Consider the following 18,603-nt stretch of genomic DNA (forward strand, 5'->3'; position numbering starts at 1 on the left):
ATGAATATGCAGCATATTGATGACGTGGTTATTTACAGCTCCACCTGGCGAGAGCATTTGACTAGGGTTATAGCCGTCCTTCAGTGTAAGGGTAGCCCAGCTGACAGCTAGCTTGAGAAAATGTGCATTTGCCAAAATAGAGAGTCAATATTTGGAATTTTTAATGGGGAATGGAAGGGTGAAACCCATTGTCACCAAAATCCAAGCTTTGGTAGACACAGCGATCCCCAAGACCAAGACTCAGGTGAGGTCGCTCTGGGATTAGCCGGTTATCCCCGAGTATACCACAGTGGTTAATCCTTTAGTTGACCTCACCAAAAAGAATGCACCAAATTGTCAGTAGAGTGTCAGGGAGGGGGGGAGGGGGGGAGGGGGGTTATACTGTTAAGCGAAGACTCTGTCAGGCCCCCATTCTCATCACACCAGATTTCACCAAGAGATTCATCCTTGGTGGCTTTGGGTGCGGTCTTGTCCCAAAAGTTTGACAGAGTAGAACATCTGATATTGTACATCGGTAAAAAGATGCTCCATCGGGAGGGAAACTACTCCTTAGTCGAAAAGGAGTCTTTGGCCATTAAATGGGCTGCTCACTCTTTATGATACTACCTGCTGGGACATTCATTTGATCTTGTCACAGACCATGCCCCACTCAAGTGGTTAAGCACAATGAAGGACAGAAATGCCCAAATAACTTGGTGGTATCTGGCATTGCAGCCCTTCATGTACCATATGGTATACCGTGCAGGGTAAGATCACCAAAATGTAGAATATTTTTCCCGGGAGGGGGGAGTAATGGGAAAGGTAGATTAGGCTGAGTGTTCCTTCGACTTCACTCTGAGCGGTGGGATATGTGACAGAAGGACAATGATTCTTGGTGGTAAATCTCCCTCCCGACCTGTAAGGGCCCTAAGTAACTGGAACAAAATACTCTTGACTACTTGGCCTGACACTTCGTTCCGAGAGTTAAAAGGAAGTCAGTCATTTAGAAAAGGGGCAGAGCTTTGGTACACTAACCCATTGACCTGGAAGGGAAATCGTTTACAGTTGCAGTCGTTTACCAAGGGGTCATGAGTGACGGTATAAATAGGGGTCGAAGCGATGTAATCTCTTCCTTCGTTTTGGTTAATATAGTGACCCATAAGGACCTGTGTTTTTGTGAATAATCATGAGGGTTTGTTTTGTTCTGTCTGTTTGTTTGCTTGTAATCACTAGACAGCTAGCACGTTCCGGAGCTGTCGCCAGAGGCCACAACAAACCCGGAACAGCACTTCACTTGTATCACTATAACTGTATTGGTACCACTATCACTAATTCACGCAGTAACCAGACTTGTGTATTTTGTGTTTAGTGTGGGGATACAATAATGGGACTATTATTTCAGGATCACCCAGGGGATTATAACGTATGTTATACACACTGCTGTATTACTTATCAGCGTTATTGTTTATTGTTTGTTTGTTTTGCCATCAGGCACTGGAGAAAAAGAAATAAAAACAAACCTTTGCACATGGATTACAATTGTCTGTCTGTTCTTTGATCACCTGCACCTGCACACTAATGAACTTGTTTACTGTATTTTATTTTATTATTGCTACTGATTATTAATACTTTAATTATTAATAAATTTTGATTTAATTGAAGATGCCAAACTAAGACAGACAGCAAAGAAAGAAAATAAAACTATGCTTTGTCACTTGCATTCACTGTACCTGTGCTTATTGTAAACTCAAATTAATAAATAACACAATTCAAAGTAACAATCATTACCAGTGCTGTGAATACAGGGTGGTTATTTAATGCTGATTGTTGAGTATACAGCTGGGTAGTGAAAACTGTGAATTAGCTACCTACAGCGTCTGTAGAAAGTCTATACCCCCTTCCAAAACTACCCCACAACTTCCTAGTGAAAAAAATAATCTAGAAATTTGTAGAAAATTAATTAAAAATAAAAACTGAAATAGCTTGGTTGGATAAGTGTCGACCCCCCCCTTGTAATAGGAATCCTAAATTAGCTCAGGTGTTAAATTGTAATGATTCACATGATTTCAGGATAAATTCAGCCATTCCTGTAGGTTCCCTCTGCTGGGTAGTGCATTTCAAAGCAAAGACTCAACCATGAGCACCAAGGCGCTTTCAAAAGAACAAAGTTGTTGAAAGGCACAGATCAGTTATGTTTGGCGCAAACCCAACACAGCGCATCACCCAAAGAACATCATCAGCAGGGACTGGGGCACTTGTCAGGATAGGAGGGAAAATGAATGGCGCAAAGTACAGAGAAGTCCTTGAGGAAAACCTGCTGCCCTCTGCAAGAAAACTGAAACTGGGACGGAAGTTCACCTTTCAGCATGACAACAACAAAAAATGCACACAGCCAAAGCTACACTGGAGTGGCTAAGGAAAAAAAGGTAAATGTCCTTGAGTGGCCGAGTCAGAGCCCTGACCTAAATCCAATCAAAAGTTTCTGGCATGACTTGAAGATTGCTGTCCATCAATGCTCCCCAAGGAACTTGACAGAGTTTGAACAGTTTTGTAAAGAAGAATGGTCAAATATAGTCAAATCTAAGTGTGTAAAGTTGGAAGACAGAAGCTAGCTGACTGCTGGGAGAACCAACCCTATATCGTGGTTAAGACGCAACAAAACACTCCTGTATATGTAGTGAGGTCTGAAGATTGGCAGAAAGAGCATGTGGTTCATCGTAGCCTCCTCATGTTCCTTCCAGTGGAGAAGATCAGTTCTGAAGAGCTGAGACAAGTCCAGTTACCCATGATCGAAGGAGATTAGCTGGATATAGAAGAGAGTGAAGCAGACAACGAATTGGACATTTTGAGTTACCCAATGCAAGGTACAGGGTACAGAGTGGTGACAGAAACATTTGATATTCCTAATGTGGATTAGAGAGAGAGAGGTCACAATAACAGGTGATGAACCCGTAATGTCAGCAAAACAGGAAACTTGACCTAGCACCCCTTCATGTGACTCAGGTCACTTCCTGTGTTGTTTTAATTGAAGGTAGGATGCATTAGAATTTACTGTTTAAAATCTAATAAGAAGTAATGTTTAAAACTAGCCATCCAATTATCATTGTCAATAGTTCATGTTTAATGGTTAATATAATTTTGCAGATGTATATTTTTGCAGTTTGTGTTTGTTTAAGACTGAAAATAATTACCTTGTGTGTGAAACCTGAAATGAGTGCCTTACACCTACATATATGTAACAATGACAAATGACTGCTTCCTAACACAATTTGTCAAGGCACCGACTAGAGGGGAGGCATGCCTTGATTTAGTCTTTTCAAATAACGAAGATAGCATAACTAAAAAAAAGAGGTCAGAGAACCACTGGCAAACTCAGACCACAACATGGTCTCATTTGAAGGGTTTTTTAAAACCCCAAAAGTAAAGACTAAAGCTAAGGTTTAAAATTTTAGAAAAGCAAACTATGAAGGTATGAAACAGAGACTAACAGAAGTAGATTGGAGTAAAATAGAGAAAACACCCACAGAAGAAGAATAGTTGTTCTTCAAAAATGTAGTACTAGAGGCGCAAAACAATTATATCCCTAAAGTAGACAAATCTAAATGTAAAACTAAATTGCCAAAATGGTTTAATAGATCAATTAAAAAAAATATTCAGCGAAAAAAGGCACTTACAGAGCATTAAAAAAGGACCAAAAAGAAAGTACGCAGAAAGAGTACACAGAACTGCAAACGCAAGTCAAAAAGGAAGTTAGAAAGGCCAAGAGAGAAATAGAAATGAACATTGCTAAGGGAGCTAAAACCAATTCCAAAATGTTTTTCCAATATTACAACAGCAAGAGAACATTCAAAGAAGAGATTAAATGTTTAAGAGATACAAATGGCAAAATCGTAGATGAAGAAAAAAAATAGCAAATATATTAAATGATTGCTTTTCACAAGTTTTTACAAAGGAAGATACTGACAACATGCCCCACATGTCATCCAGTTCCTATCCAGTTTTAAATAACTTTAGCATAACTGAGGCAGAAGTGTTAAAGGGACTAGGAGCTCTTAAAATAAACAAATCCCCTGGGCCGGATGAAGATCCTCCCAGTAGTACTCAAAGAAATGAAAGAAGTTATTTACAAACCGCTAACCAAGATCATGCAGCAGTCTCTTGACACAGGGGTGGTACCGACAGACTGGAAAATTGCAAACGTAATACCGATCCACAAAAAGGGAAACAAAACTGAACCAGGTAACTACATGGTCTTACCAAATCGGTATCGAACCTGGGGCACAATTTTTTGATTTGCCCTCGCAGCCGCCTAGCATGCTTACCCGCGACCTGTTACCTCCCGTTCCATTCAGCCTCTTCAAGGTCCACCCACCCCGCCACCACAACCGACTGTTCCTCAGCCCCCCTCCAGCGCCTCGGTCGCGCTCCCCAGACCAGCCGACGGAGGACGGACCCTTTCTGAGGGACGATAGTAAGCCTGACTTCTATTATATGCAGACTTATGGAAACTATAATAAGATCCAAAATGGAAAATTACCTATATGGTAACAGGGTCCTGGGAGACAGTCAACATGGTTTTAGGAAAGGGAGATCGTGTCTAACTAACTTGCTTGATTTTTTTGAGGATGCAACATGGATAATGGATAATTGCAAAGCCTATGACATGGTTTATTTAGATTTCCAGAAAGCTTTTGACAAAGTCCCGCACAAAAGATTAATTCTTAAACTGAACGCAGTTGGGATTCAAGGAAACACATGTACATGGATTAGGGAGTGGTTAACATGTAGAAAACAGAAAGTACTGATTAGAGGAAAAACCTCAGAATGGAGTGTGGTAACCAGTGGTGTACCACAGGGATCAGTATTAGGTCCTCTGCTATTCCTAATCTACATTAATGATTTAGATTCTGGTATAGTAATTAAGCTTGTTAAATTTGCAGACGACACAAAAATAGGAGGAGTGGCAAACACTGTTGCAGCAGCAAAGGTCATTCAAAATGATCTAGACAAGATTCAGAACTGGGCAGACACATGGCAAATGACATTTAATAGAGAAACGTGTAAGGTACTGCATGCAGGAAATAAAAATGTACATTATAAATATCATATGGGAGATACTAAAATTGGAGAAGGAATCTATGAAAAAGACCTAGGAGTTTTTGTTGACTCAGAAATGACTTCATCTAGACAATGTGGGGAAGCTATAAAAAAGGCTAACAAGATGCTCGGATACATTGTGAAAAGTGTTGAATTTAAATCAAGGGAAGCAATGTTAAAACTGTACAATGCACTAGTAAGACCTCATCTTGAATATTGTGTTCAGTTCTGGTCACCTCACTATAAAAAAGATATTGCTGCTCTAGAAAGAGTGCAAAGAAGAGCGACCAGAATTATTCTGGGCTTAAAAGGCATGTCATATGCAGACAGGCTAAAAGAATTGAATCTGTTCAGTCTTGAACAAAGAAGACTATTCAATCATGATACGTCGGGTCACCTCTTAAAACCAATTCTCCAATTGGTACGTTGCCGGTCGCAGTCTCATTTCCAGAAGCCTAGAGCACCGATCCAAACAGCGTCCCTCCATAGCTCCGCGTGGAGACCTAATTCAAGCATTCAAAATTCTAAAAGGTATTGACAGTGTCGACCCAAGGGACTTTTTCAGCCTGAAAAAAGAAACAAGGACCAGGGGTCACAAATGGAGTTTAGACAAAGGGGCATTCAGAACAGAAAATAGGAGGCACTTTTTTACACAGAGAATTGTGACGGTCTGGAATCAACTCCCCAGTAATGTTGTTGAAGCTGACACCCTGGGATCCTTCAAGAAGCTGCTTGATGAGATTTTGGGATCAATAAGCTACTAACAACCAAACGAGCAAGGTGGGCCGAATGGCCTCCTCTCGTTTGTAAACGTTCTTATGTTCTTATACAGCCAGCCAAGGGACCTCCACATACTCCCAAATATATGACACTGAGAAATTGTGCTAAAGGAGATCTTTAGAAAGATTAATATAATAGTATAGCTGATAAGCTCATATATAAAAAGTATTGTGCATTTAAAAAAAGCTAAAATGATAAAAGCATGACATTTTCTACATACCCTAAGGTTTATTTTCAGATCTGGAGCCATCTCAGATTTGACCTCTGATGACCTTGCTATTGTAGCACTGTGTGTCAAAGAACATAAGAACATAAAGTTTACAAACGAGAGGAAGCCATTCGGCCTATCTTGCTCGTTTGGTTGTTAGTAGCTTATTGATCCCAGAATCTCATCAAGCAGCTTCTTGAAGGATCCCAGGGTGTCAGCTTCAATAACATTACTGTGTAAAAAAGTGCCTCCTATTTTCTGTTCTGAATGCCCGTTTGTCTAATCTCCATTTGTGACCCCTGGTCCTTGTTTCTTTTTTCAGGTCAAAAAAGTCCCTTGGGTCGACACTGTCAATACCTTTTAGAATTTTGAATGCTTGAATTAGGTCGCCGCGTAGTCTTCTTTGTTCAAGACTGAAACATTACTTTACATTACGTTTTAACATTACTTCCCTTGATTTAAATTCAACACTTTTCACAATGTATCTAAGCATCTTGTTAGCCTTTTTTATAGCTTCCCCACATTGTCTAGATGAAGACATTTCTGAGTCAACAAAAACTCCTAGGTCTTTTTCATAGATTCCTTCTCCAATTTCAGTATCTCCCATGTGATATTTATAATGTACATTTTTATTTCTTACGTGCAGCACTTTTCTCTATTAAATGTCATTTGCCATGTGTCTGCCCAGTTTTGAATCTTGTCTAAATCATTTTGAATGACCTTTGCTGCTGCAACAGTGTTTCCCACTCCTCCTATTTTTGTGTCGTCTGCAAATTTAACAAGCTTAATTACTATACCAGAATCTAAATCATTAATGTAGATTAGGAATAGCAGGGGACCTAATACTGATCCCTGTGGTACACCACTGGTTACCACACTCCATTCTGAGGTTTTTCCTCTAATCAGTACTTTCTGTTTTCTACATGTTAACCACTCCCTAATCCATGTACATGTGTTTCCTTGAATCCCAACTGCGTTCAGTTTGAGAATTAATCTTTTTTGCGGGACTTTGTCAAAAGCTTTCTGGAAATCTAAATAAACCATGTCATATGCTTTGCAATTATCCATTATCGATGTTGCATCCTCAAAAAAATCAAGCAAATTAGTTAGACACGATCTCTCTTTCCTAAATGACATAGTTTTATGTGTATTTCTGGGTCCTGGAACACTAATGTTCGCATGTGAGGTCAATGACCTCACTCAGGGCTCAAATGTGCTGTCCGATTGAGAGGTTCTCACAAATAAAACAGTTTGGTGTCTACAATAGATGCCACACAGATACATATTTGATGTGAAGATCTAAAGAACTGGCAGGTATGAGTAATGATATGAGTACTAGGTTAATGTTAACATTCTCCAGAACAGGAGAAGAGGGCAGTGCACTTGAGGGCGGCCTTGACACATTTGAATTGCCCAGTGCATCCCTTCCTACACCCAAAGTCAATAAGTTCATAGCACGATTGTGATGCTTCTGGAAGAGTGGTCCACAGTGGTTGCCATCTGGCGGTATCCTTCCTCTAGCCCCAGTTTGACGGGCTTGGAATCTTAGTGTCTGGAGTTAGGGCCTGTTTCCAGCAGTTGGCTTGGTAGCTGGCCCATTTGATGTGCTGCTTCAATGCTTCCTGTGCTGCTGGTATGTTCTCCATGCTCCTTGACTTCTGTGTGAATAGTTGCTTCCTGGCATCACTGACTTCCATGGTGTCATTTGTACGGTCATAAGCAACACCACAAACCACTCCAGTACTAACATTGTTGATTTACTGATGTCAGTTTGCATTAGCAGGCGGTCTTCAAATGCATCAGTAACCCATGGGAAACCTTTTCATGTGTCCCAGGCAGTCTTCTTGCCTCTCCTGCTGAACGCAGAGACAATGTCACATCCTGTGAATGCATGGAAGACAAGGAGAGGAAATTTGATCCAGTACCAAGTGCCACCCACAGCTCATCAGGCTTGATCTGGTTGAACGCGACAATCGCCAACACAGTATCTACTGTGCACACATATGCTTTCCTGCACCCTTTCTATACAGCATCCATGAACATGTAGGAGGAGGGGGCCAGGTTTGTGAAGTCTTTCCAGTTTTTGGAGATTACTGTAGTGGGAACCACTCGCTGTTGAACACCCTTGCCTCTCTTCTGCCTGGTTATGATTTTCAAGCTGCCTGGGAAGTACACATCCCAGACAACATCCACTTGATCAGCTGTCTATAGCTGAGATGATACATTGGGTGTAAACACCATGTCTGCATAGTCTTGAAAAATCCTTGCTGTTCCAAGATTAAGCATATGGACAACAGCAGTGCCAAGAATTTTCCATTGACAACAGGTGTTTATTGATTGACTTTCCTACGATTCAAGACAGCGAAGGAGTTCTGACTTTGTACCAAGCCGAAGTTTACCTGCCAGTGACAATGATGGTGGGGCTGCCTGGTTTTCATGGGTGAAGAATTGATCTAGCTCTCCATCTCTTGCTTGATGGGAGATATACAGCCACAAGAAGAGACTGCAGTCATTCTTTAATGCTGCAACATGCATCTTTTGCTTTGAAGGTGACTTCACAAATGTACGACTGAACAGCGATAACTTGTTCTTGAGCAATGTATCTGTGATATGCTTTGTAGACTGAATAAGCCTTTTCCCAACAAATTTGTTGTACTGTTCCTCATCAAGGGCTTCAGCCTTCCTCACTGTTTCTGCCACAGAAACTACTGTAGTTAATGATCTGACATCTTTCAAGACTACAGTTTGTACCCTGCAATGCTGTTCGTGATGGGAACGTTCAATGTCACGACTGCGTGACCCACTGAGCAGTCCTCAAATTCTGGACCAGCCATCGTCCAACTTCTCAGTGCCCTAGGATTGTCTGTCAGTTTAACTGCTCCTCCTGATCTTTTCACTGTTGCATTATTCTGTTTAAGATACTGGTCAATTGCCATTGCAGAGAACTTGTTGCTTGTTTTGTGCACGACAAACTTCCCTGCATAGAATTCTGCCTGGATCTCTGGATGCTTCTCAGAAAGTACCATCATGTCAAAAATGTGTACTGGTGCCATCTGAAGTAGTGTGTATGATCCAGTGCAAACATCCAGGGTACAGTCTTTGTTAGCGACTCCACGTAGAGTTAAATCACCTTCATGAAGAGCTCTGAAGTACAGCAGCAAGACGATCTCGAGTGATAGCGTTTTCAGCCAGTAATCGAACTGGACACTCTGCTGTGCTCGCTTTGCACACCATTCTTCCAAGGACACACCTTTTGTCTCTGCTGCAGTTGCTGAAGATGTTCAGCAAATCCTTGGTGCAATAGTGTGTAGATACTTGTAGCTGTATGCATGTCGGCTCTTCGTCACATGGCTGGCTCTAATGAAGGAATGTGCTGTACCAGTGCTTGCATTGTTGACCTGAACTAAAGCACTTGTCCATCCGCTATCATCTAGCCAGTCTCCCAGTACCTGCAAATATAAAACAAATAGAGCATTAAATTAATTAGCTTCTATGTCTGCAGTATTCCAGAATTAATATGTTTAATTAAAGTATAACTAATGTTGTTGCTGAAGTTATAGGTTGCACATAAGACTGTATTGTACATAAAACAGATAGAAATCTTCTATCACTGTTTAATCATCTTTGCTTAATGTAGTATAATTAATAATCATGGGACTTACCTTCAAGATCGTCATCTTGATGAGTAGCCCACCGAACTATTCCTCTGCAAGGGTGGTTGGCCAAGTCCATTGGATTTGCTTGGCAAGGGCAAACGATGGTTGGTCAGCAGCAAAAACAGGGACTTGACCAGGGTTTAGGTGCTGAGCTATGCTTGAACAATGACCATGGAATGTTTGATCATGACCACTGAAAGTGCACTGTCCAGGAACAATGGCAACAATGCATTGATCGCTGCAGGCGGGATCACTATTTCCTCAATGTCGGCATGGCAGGCAGCCCAAGATACCCAATCCATCCTGTCTAACTGCTGCTTCTTGAGAGCAGCCACCACTGTATCGAGCCACTCTGACTCTGCCTCTGCAGCCCATGCAACAGTCTGCAAGTTGGGGGGTCTCACAGGACCATGGACAGCAGGTACAGTGAACTGGTTGCTCTTCAAAGCAACTAGCGGCACATTTGTGTATTTTGGTGGCAGAGGAGCAACTGACCTAGTGGAGGAAGAGGTTTGATTGATGACTGTAACTGGTCCAGGAGCCCTGTACATAAAAGGGGGCAGGGCAAAGACCTGCTGTTAACCCTTTGAGTAGTACGAACGTACCTGTACATCATTGAATTAATGGTCCCTAGGGAGTATGAACGTACCGGTACATTATGCAAATTTTGGGCTTTGAACTAGAACTTTGAACTTGAATTACTGAGTCTGCAAAGCTCCTGATGTGATATTGTAACACTAGGTGTCTATAACACCTTGTAGTGGTCTCTTGCACCATCTGCCAGATATTTATGGAATTACACACAACAAACCCAGTCACAAAATGTCAGCAATGTCTGGAAAACGGCAAGAAGTACTAGAAATGATATTGAATTCCGATTCCGATTGCTATTTAAATTCTTCTACTGAATCAGATGTCAGTGAGTGTGTCAGTGAAGAATATTTACATCAAGTCCAGCGAAGACTTAATTTTGTCGATTGTGCAACAAGGTCTTTCAAGTGGTACAAAAAGTTATTGTTCCACTTGCTTGTCATAGCCGTGTTGATCGTCTTCATCCTTCACAAAACTACATCTAAAAAAAAAGATCCCTTTCAGCAAGATCAGACACTGTCTCATCTTGCAGCTTCTAGAAAATATCACCCAAGGCGGAAGTCATCCAGTCGAGGAGACGCCCAAGCTCAGACAACATAACAAGGATCACTGACCTACATTTTCCTCACTGTCTTCACCCTCACCACATGTTTACCCGGATGTGATCAGTGGTACTGGAACAATTTTTAAAGTGGGGGTGCTGAAAGCTATTGAACAAAACTATAACCCCTTTACATGATAGAAGCCATGCAAAGCCAAGGGGGTGCTTCCGCACCCCCAGCACCCCTAGTTTCAGCGCCCTTGGATATGATGTATCTCTCTCACTCTCTCTCTGAGATTTTTTTTTCGGGACATGTTGTGGTTGATCGTTGTTTATTGATTACCAGCTATTTTTGTCAAAACCTTTCGATATGACAAAATAACGATTAATATTTATTAGTTTTGTTTATTTACGATAAGAAATAGTTGTTTACATTTTTTCATTGTGTAATAAAATGTTAACAGGCCTACTAACAAATGTGTCAATGTGAGGAGTGTAAATATGAAAAATTATGAAAAAACCAGTGGGCCCATCAAAATATTCTAAAACTCACTACTCAAAGGGTTAAAATATTGCTTTGTTTGTATTTTATGCTATTTAAAAAAAAGTATTGTTTATTTATTTTAGAACGGTGCACCCCTCCACCCCTGTGCAGTTTAATATTTTGTGTTGTTATTATGATGTATTTATTTATGAATCTATGACGATGAGAGCTGTAGATTTGTTTTGCAGCATGGATGGGAATCCGCATCCACAAATAAAACCTTGTGTACAAGTTGTTCACCTGCATAAAAGCCTTCAGCTCTCTGCACTCTGTGTGGGTGTTCGAGAGGAGGAATGAGAGCGAGAGAAACAAAACAAAACCAAAAGTAAAAAGAACTAGTGTAACAATCCGTGAAGGCTACTGCCCAGCCGGATCTTAGGGTTGTATTTAGTGTTCGTGAGTTGTTTTGTTCACACTTTTTATTTGGCTCTGTGAGCAAGTGTTTATTGTTTGAACTTTTTATTTCTTTTTGTTGTTTAAATAAAAAACGGCGCACAACACGTCTTTTGCCCTGCAGTACTGCATTTGTTTTTGTTCCTGCATTCTGGCCTGATGTCACCACTATAGCCATCTGTAGGTCAGTGAGGTCAGTGTTGCTATGGCTTAAAAGTGTGTGCACAACTGGTGAAGTACCAGCCTTCCATTCTTCTCAAGATTTCCTTAGTAGTTGTTCAAGCTTTGTTTGGTTGAATTTCAAACAGCATGTTTTATGCCAGCCAACTAGATGTGTCATCATTGTGGCCTCCATGCCATCCCCATTTATTGAGTCTTTCAATGTATGCAGGTGACCAGTTTCTAAAACTGGTTGAGGTGACCTGCTAATGATCTGTAGCCAAGGCCAAGGAGTACCTTGATTGATTTAGCTGGACACTGCAAAGCTTTTCCAGTCTCCTTCTGACAATGCATACACAGCTCCCAATTAATAGTGCCAGCTGACTTGGAGTGCTTGGGTTTAGGTGTGGTAGAGTCTATAATATAATTGTCTCTAATACCAATTATGTAATCAATTTGAATAATTGTTCAACCTGTTGCTTTGAACTTGGATTAAATATAATTCATTACCCAGATGAACTTGATTGAAATTTTTTATTGAGGATGATTTGTGTCTCTATCTAGGGACACCTGTTGTGCAGATCTGAATATTTAGTTGGTTCCCCCTGATAAAGACAAAAAAATATGTGCTTTGTATATAATATGGACTTTTAATTTGCTTCAATGTAGTTTCATGATTTTACTGAATCCACTCATGAATAATGAACCAAAGAAAAACAAGTTAGTGTATTAATATTTACTGCACAGGCTGCCACCACTAAAGACTGTCTGCAGGAGTGCTGAGGTGCTGATCATGTAAATGAAATTCACCTGCAGCACCCAAGCATATCATAATGGTGTAGTATTGTACTGTATAATATATATATATATATATATATATATATATATATATATATATATATATATATATATATATATATATAAAAAAAATACAACATATTTTCTTGTGTTTCCAAAAATTACAAGATTTCTGCAAAAATAAAGTTTTGTGTTTTCAACACAAAGAGTTTTTATAAAAAACCAGGAATTGTATAAAAATTTTTTAAACAGTTTTATGACAAAGCATCAGTACATCGATCATATATCTATTTTATTATAATAAATACAGGAGCGTATTACTAAATCCGTGTTTCCCAAAAGTACAACTAGACATTTTATCAAGAAAATCCAAGAAGTCAATACTGATTGAACTCTCAATGGCCATTAATGACAAAACAATAACTCATAAAAGTAGTTTATCTTTTTATTTAAACATATGTATTATGATGCAGGGTTCAGACAACTGGAAATCAGCATTTTCCGAAGGCATTGACCTCTCAAGTTAAATACAGGTCAAATCATAAAATGCACAATACTTATGCTTGTCATCTGTATTATAGTGCACACCTCCAGTGTGAGATCAAAAGATTGGCCTAATGACTGGACAAGTATACTCCCTCTCTCAGTGCTGTATTTGTGTTCTATATCCTGAAAGTAAACAACTTCCAGACAAGACTATCCTGTTTCTTATAAATTCTCAGCCTTTTGGAGCTACACCCTGAAGTATGATGCCTTTAATAGGATTAGCTGGATAGACATAGAAAATATACTATCTTTTGAGATGACAAAGTCTCTTCTTCAGTTTTCATTTCTCAGCTTCATGGTCGTGGAAATGAGTGTGCTTTATGTACAGATTGATATTGTTGTACTTCTCATATGTGGCCAGCAGGGCGTATCCTAGTCTGAGGCGCAGAATATGCTGTGGGCAAGCCAATCCCTCGACAGGAATCCAATAGAACTGGACAGACATAAACCAAGCAATGCTGCTGCACTGCCGACTGAACAATATAGTCATGGAGAAGTGAATCCCACTAATCCTCATGACCTTACAACCATGACTACTAATAAACATACGCAGAGCTATTATGAATGAACAGCCTTTACTTCGTTGGTACCGGCACAGTTCAAGATTTTGTGTACTGTTATTTAATATGCATGTTGTATTTACGAGAGGTTTGTTTAATGTACATTTAACTGTATTGGTCTGGTGCACTAATCAAATTACTTGCATATACGCATTACGCTCCAACAAGAAATGGGACATGAATGCATGCAGAATGCTGCACCAGGCTGGACTGTGACCATAAATCAATAAAATAATAAAATGTATTTGAAAAAGGTGAATAATAATCTGTTCAATAATTGTGAAGGTGTTCTGCAGGAATCAGAGTAGTCCTGCAGGAATTGTACTTGAGTGTGTGTGTGTGTGTGTGTGTGTATATATATATATATATATATATATATATATATATATATATATATATATATATATATATATATGACACAACATTAACTACACAGAGTTGGAATGCAATTAAATGTTTTATTCACAAAGTAAAATGTTACAGTATCGACATCTAACATTTTTTGAACTGATTAATGAATATATTAAAATAGTAGATCATCAGTGAGAAAGGGGTTTAAGAGCCTGGGTCCTCACTCAGGTAGGAGTGTCAGTGTGAAAGGGGCTTAAGTGGTCACCTTACCATCAGCAAAATACAAACTTTCCAATATTTACTCTTAAGTAAGAATTTAGATGTGAATGCACATCAATATTTTGTTATACTTACACAAATTGAATCCATCATTGCATGTGGTTTAAGCCAGCTTGCATTCTCACTTCCTTGTCCTTAAATTCAAATATATATATAAAAAAGAATCAGAACAAAACTATACAGTAGTTACTTTGCTATTGCTCGATCCCTCATAGGGAGTACTGATGAGATGATGTGTACCTTTATTCTGTTCTTTCCATCTTCTTGTTATAAGGGGTATTATTGTAAGGGTAATACCGATTTCAGGGTTCGCTCCTTTCCCCACCCCACACTGTACCGAATTCTTTACTCACATGACAAAAAGAGAATGTTCTCTTAAACCAGACTCAATAATCCTTCGTGTATATTTGCCGATTAACAACGGATTTTCTCATTAAGTGTAAATTCCGCAAACCAGAACAGGTCGAACTGTATACAGACTCTCAGACCCAACCCGGAAAACAGGGTCGAGTGGGTAAAGTTGAGCGGTAGAAGCGGCAACACTTGAGACTCACGCATTCTAATTATGTATACTATATACATTTTTGTTTGTTTGTTTGGTTGTTTTAATAGTTTTTGTTTTTTAATGTACGAGGCACACGCTTCTAACCGCCTTTTCATCTCTCATATGACTAGCAAGGAGCGTTTTTTGTGTTGTTGTTGTAAAATCTCGCGAGTTCTTCTGAAGTGTTTGTGGTGCTGGGAGAGAGCGAGCCTTTGCAGCAGAAATAGCGTCGCTTGTCTTTTCTGTCTCGCCCAACACGAATATGATTGGAAATATCCAGCAGGGCTATTGGAAATCACTCTGAAATCATTGGAAAAGGGGTTGGCAGGACAGACCTGACATTGACAGCACTGTATAGAGGGGTTCTCTGTAGCTCGCACTGGCTGAAACGCTTCAAGGTTTGGTCAGTTCATACATTGATGACGGAGGCCTCTCTCTTCCCTGTCTGAACTGGGGAACACAAAAACAGCATCATTATCTTTGGAGTTACTTTTTCTTTTTTTCGTGAGCTGGTATTAGCATAGCTGTAGGTCTGTTGCCAGGGCATCTAGGCTTTAGTATTTCAGCCTTTGCTTGTACTGTAATCTACTAAATGGCGTCAGACACCAGTGACACAGAAGAATTCTATGATGCTGCTGAAGATGTCAATTTGGTTTCCTCTCCTACTGTGTAAGTACCATTTATTTATTTAGCTATGTATTTATTTATTAACATAGATATTTACAGTGCAGGTATCTAACGGTACCATTTTTTTTTATTTTTTGGATCATTTCAATGTAAGCATACATTTATTTAGTAGGTGTCATGTCGTTATCAGAATCAAAATGAATTTCGTTATAATGTGTGATGTGTAACGTTCAGGAGAAGATGACGTCCTGTTGTGTATGCTGCAGTTTCTTTTGATGTACTGTTGCTGTATTATTAGTAATCGCTTCTCAGCAGTGACCAAGTTTAGTTTTTGTTACTCAATTGGCTAATAATAAAGCTGCATTCTCCACAGTGGGAGAAGTAAATCCTAGTGCATGAAATGTTTTTAATCTCCTCAGTATGTTGTGTACAGACAGTAGATGCAGAATTTAAGTGTACTGAAACCAAGTCGCACAGCACTCCTTTAGCAGTATGCTGTTCGATTTAGCAGGTACTGTACATGCATATTCTGTGCAATGGAATGTCCCTACCCAAGCTTTGTAATAGGTTTGCTTTATTTAAACCTTGTAACTTATATGAGTTAACTAAGTACGACCTGTTGCAACAACGTGGCTGTGTCTACAGTACTACTCCCAGTCAACCAGTCAGCATTAGACCTGCCTATTCGTAGTCAGTCTTCTTGTGATCCCTGCATTTTTACACGGTGTAGATTACGGACCAGCCATCTGTTCTTCCATTTGAATTATTTATCAGGAAGAGTCTACATTCGGATACTGCTGATTTGTTAACGTGGTAAAGGATGAATTAATACGGTAAAATCTATTTGGAGTGTTATTCAAGTAACCCATATTAACTTATTAACCAGCCTATTATTGTTAGTAGTAATACACTAATACATAACTTTAATTGCACATCTCAATCATAGCATTGATAGAGTAATATGACTAAAAGAAATAAGATTGAAATGTAGGTGGATGTTTGTCACACTGACAAAGACTTTCATTACAGGTTTTACTGTGATCTTAAGAAGGCCTGCCTGAGCTTTCTTGTGTGTGTTTTTCCTAATGCAATGTATAAAGCACTGGATATGACTCATTGAACTAACAGTAAAATGGGTGGAAAAGCTATGCAGTGGACTAATAGTTTAATCTCTGGGACTTTGATTTTTAGATACATCCCTGTTGTGTAGCACTATAAATACTGTGGCCAAGGACCAGGTATATATAGTGTGCATATTTCAGAGTGGGCAGGTACAGTGCATTGGTGAATCAGCCCTGCTAAATCTGCATGGAAGTCACCAGCATGACTGGTTATGCCCTGCTTTACTTTCTATACAGCAGCGGTCTTGATGAGTGACACAAATGTACTGTACTTCAAGAGTATAAACCAATTAGTGAAGTGCTGACTGTGATTCTATTTTAGGGTGATTTTAAATAGTGAATTTCTGCAAGCTGTAATACCTAAAGTTGTGTGTCACATGACCATAACTGGCATCTGACAGGAACTAGGATCTATTGGTGCCCCACTACCTGCCAAAAAAAAATATTATTGAATCACCAGGTACAGGTTGTAAACAGGGCCGGATTTTGGTATCGTGGGCCTCTGGACAAGGAACCAGAGCAAACTCCGCTGATTTTCAATGGAGACTTCCATCTCACTGCGTGCAAAGCATATCTTGTTAAACAGAATATCTTTTGAAACGCCCTTCTAAATATTATTAGCTGAAGCAGTTTTAAGTGATGCTGGAATTTCATTGATTAAAATATTAGTGGGTGCTCCCATTGGCTAGAAAGGTTGCAGTGTTTTCGGCAAAATGCGAGAATGACAGTTGGAAGTTTGTATGGTTGACAAATTAGATTAATTATTAGATGAATTAACAAATCTGTTTATGAATTACTGTATGAATTGACAAATTTATGGACAAATTGATCAAATCACAAAATGACAAACAAATTCACGAATTCACGAATTGACAAACAAATTGACAAACTAACGGCAGGATAGTTTTGGCACAAATGGCGCTCCATGAAACTCAGTCAGTGAAGAATTCCACTTGCGTAGCAAAAATCCCAATGGTTAGCCGAAAGTTTTGAATCTGTTCCAAGTTTTGTCAGTGTCTTTGAAGAAGGAAGTGGTGTTCTCTTTGAATCAAAGTTGTTGAATATCCCATGTTGATCTTAACTTGAAGTTTTTAATAACAGCGCTCCTTATTGTAAGGCATAGTGAATAAATATAATAATTGTCCAGCTTACGCTAACCCAAAGTTACCTCGGCTGACAATATTAAATTAAACACAATTTGTTTCACTTTTTCAGTTTTCAGAGCTTTAACTGTTTACTTTTAATAGTTCAAGTTTTCTTCCAACAGTTTAAAAAAAATTTGAGCAGAATATCCACAGGAAAGGGTAGTTTGGTCTTCAAAACAAATGGTCACAGGTAGGTGGAATTTTCTAGACATCCTTCTGGTGTACAAAAACCTTTTCTTAAACTTTCGCCAAAGGAGTGTGTTTGCACTCTCAGCCAATCACTTCCTTTCTTAAAGAAGTTCTTTGATTGGTGGCTGATACCAGAAAGAGGTGAATTTTAACTTGAAAGGTTTTTTAAGTTAATTACCTAATTTTTAAATGAATGATGTTTTTCTCATAACTTCCTTAATCTGACTTGGATTTTCATTAAACCTGTAAACTTGTGTTGCCCAGTCCAATATATTTTGATAGCAGATTGGATTTAATTCAACTAACATTTTAGGAAAACATTTTACTACCAGTCTATAACAGATGCGTATCTGTTCCTTGTCTGTTTCTTAATCTAGTCAAGAATCTCTTTTAAATTTCCAAAGACCATTTGCCATTCATTGTTTATATGAAGTTCTTAAATCTTAAACCTAGTCTGCAGCCGAGTCTGTAGAGGAGAGGAATTGAAAAATGGGG

The 18,603-nt window shown here is 39.2% G+C and overlaps 1 protein-coding gene across 6 annotated transcripts in view; it reads left to right on the top strand.

Moving 5' to 3' along the window:
• The window catches only part of LOC121318624 (WD repeat-containing protein 44-like), a 121,502-nt gene that overhangs the window by 16,707 nt on the left and 86,192 nt on the right, over window positions 1–18,603 (top strand). For 3 of the 6 annotated variants that reach the window (XM_041255495.1, XM_041255496.1, XM_041255497.1), the window contains exon 1: window positions 15,197–15,695. The exons of 1 other annotated variant lie outside the window; for it this stretch is intronic. In XM_041255495.1, the coding sequence (XP_041111429.1) occupies window positions 15,619–15,695 (77 nt within the window). In that variant the 5' untranslated portion in view covers window positions 15,197–15,618. Of the gene's footprint in view, window positions 1–15,196; window positions 15,696–18,603 lie in introns of those variants that run through there. 2 more of the 6 variants (XM_041255500.1, XM_041255499.1) reach the window with 2 other exon arrangements.

The sequence above is a fragment of the Polyodon spathula genome, chromosome 7, assembly GCF_017654505.1.
Source record: "Polyodon spathula isolate WHYD16114869_AA chromosome 7, ASM1765450v1, whole genome shotgun sequence".
NCBI classification, from domain to species: Eukaryota; Metazoa; Chordata; class Actinopteri; order Acipenseriformes; family Polyodontidae; genus Polyodon; species Polyodon spathula.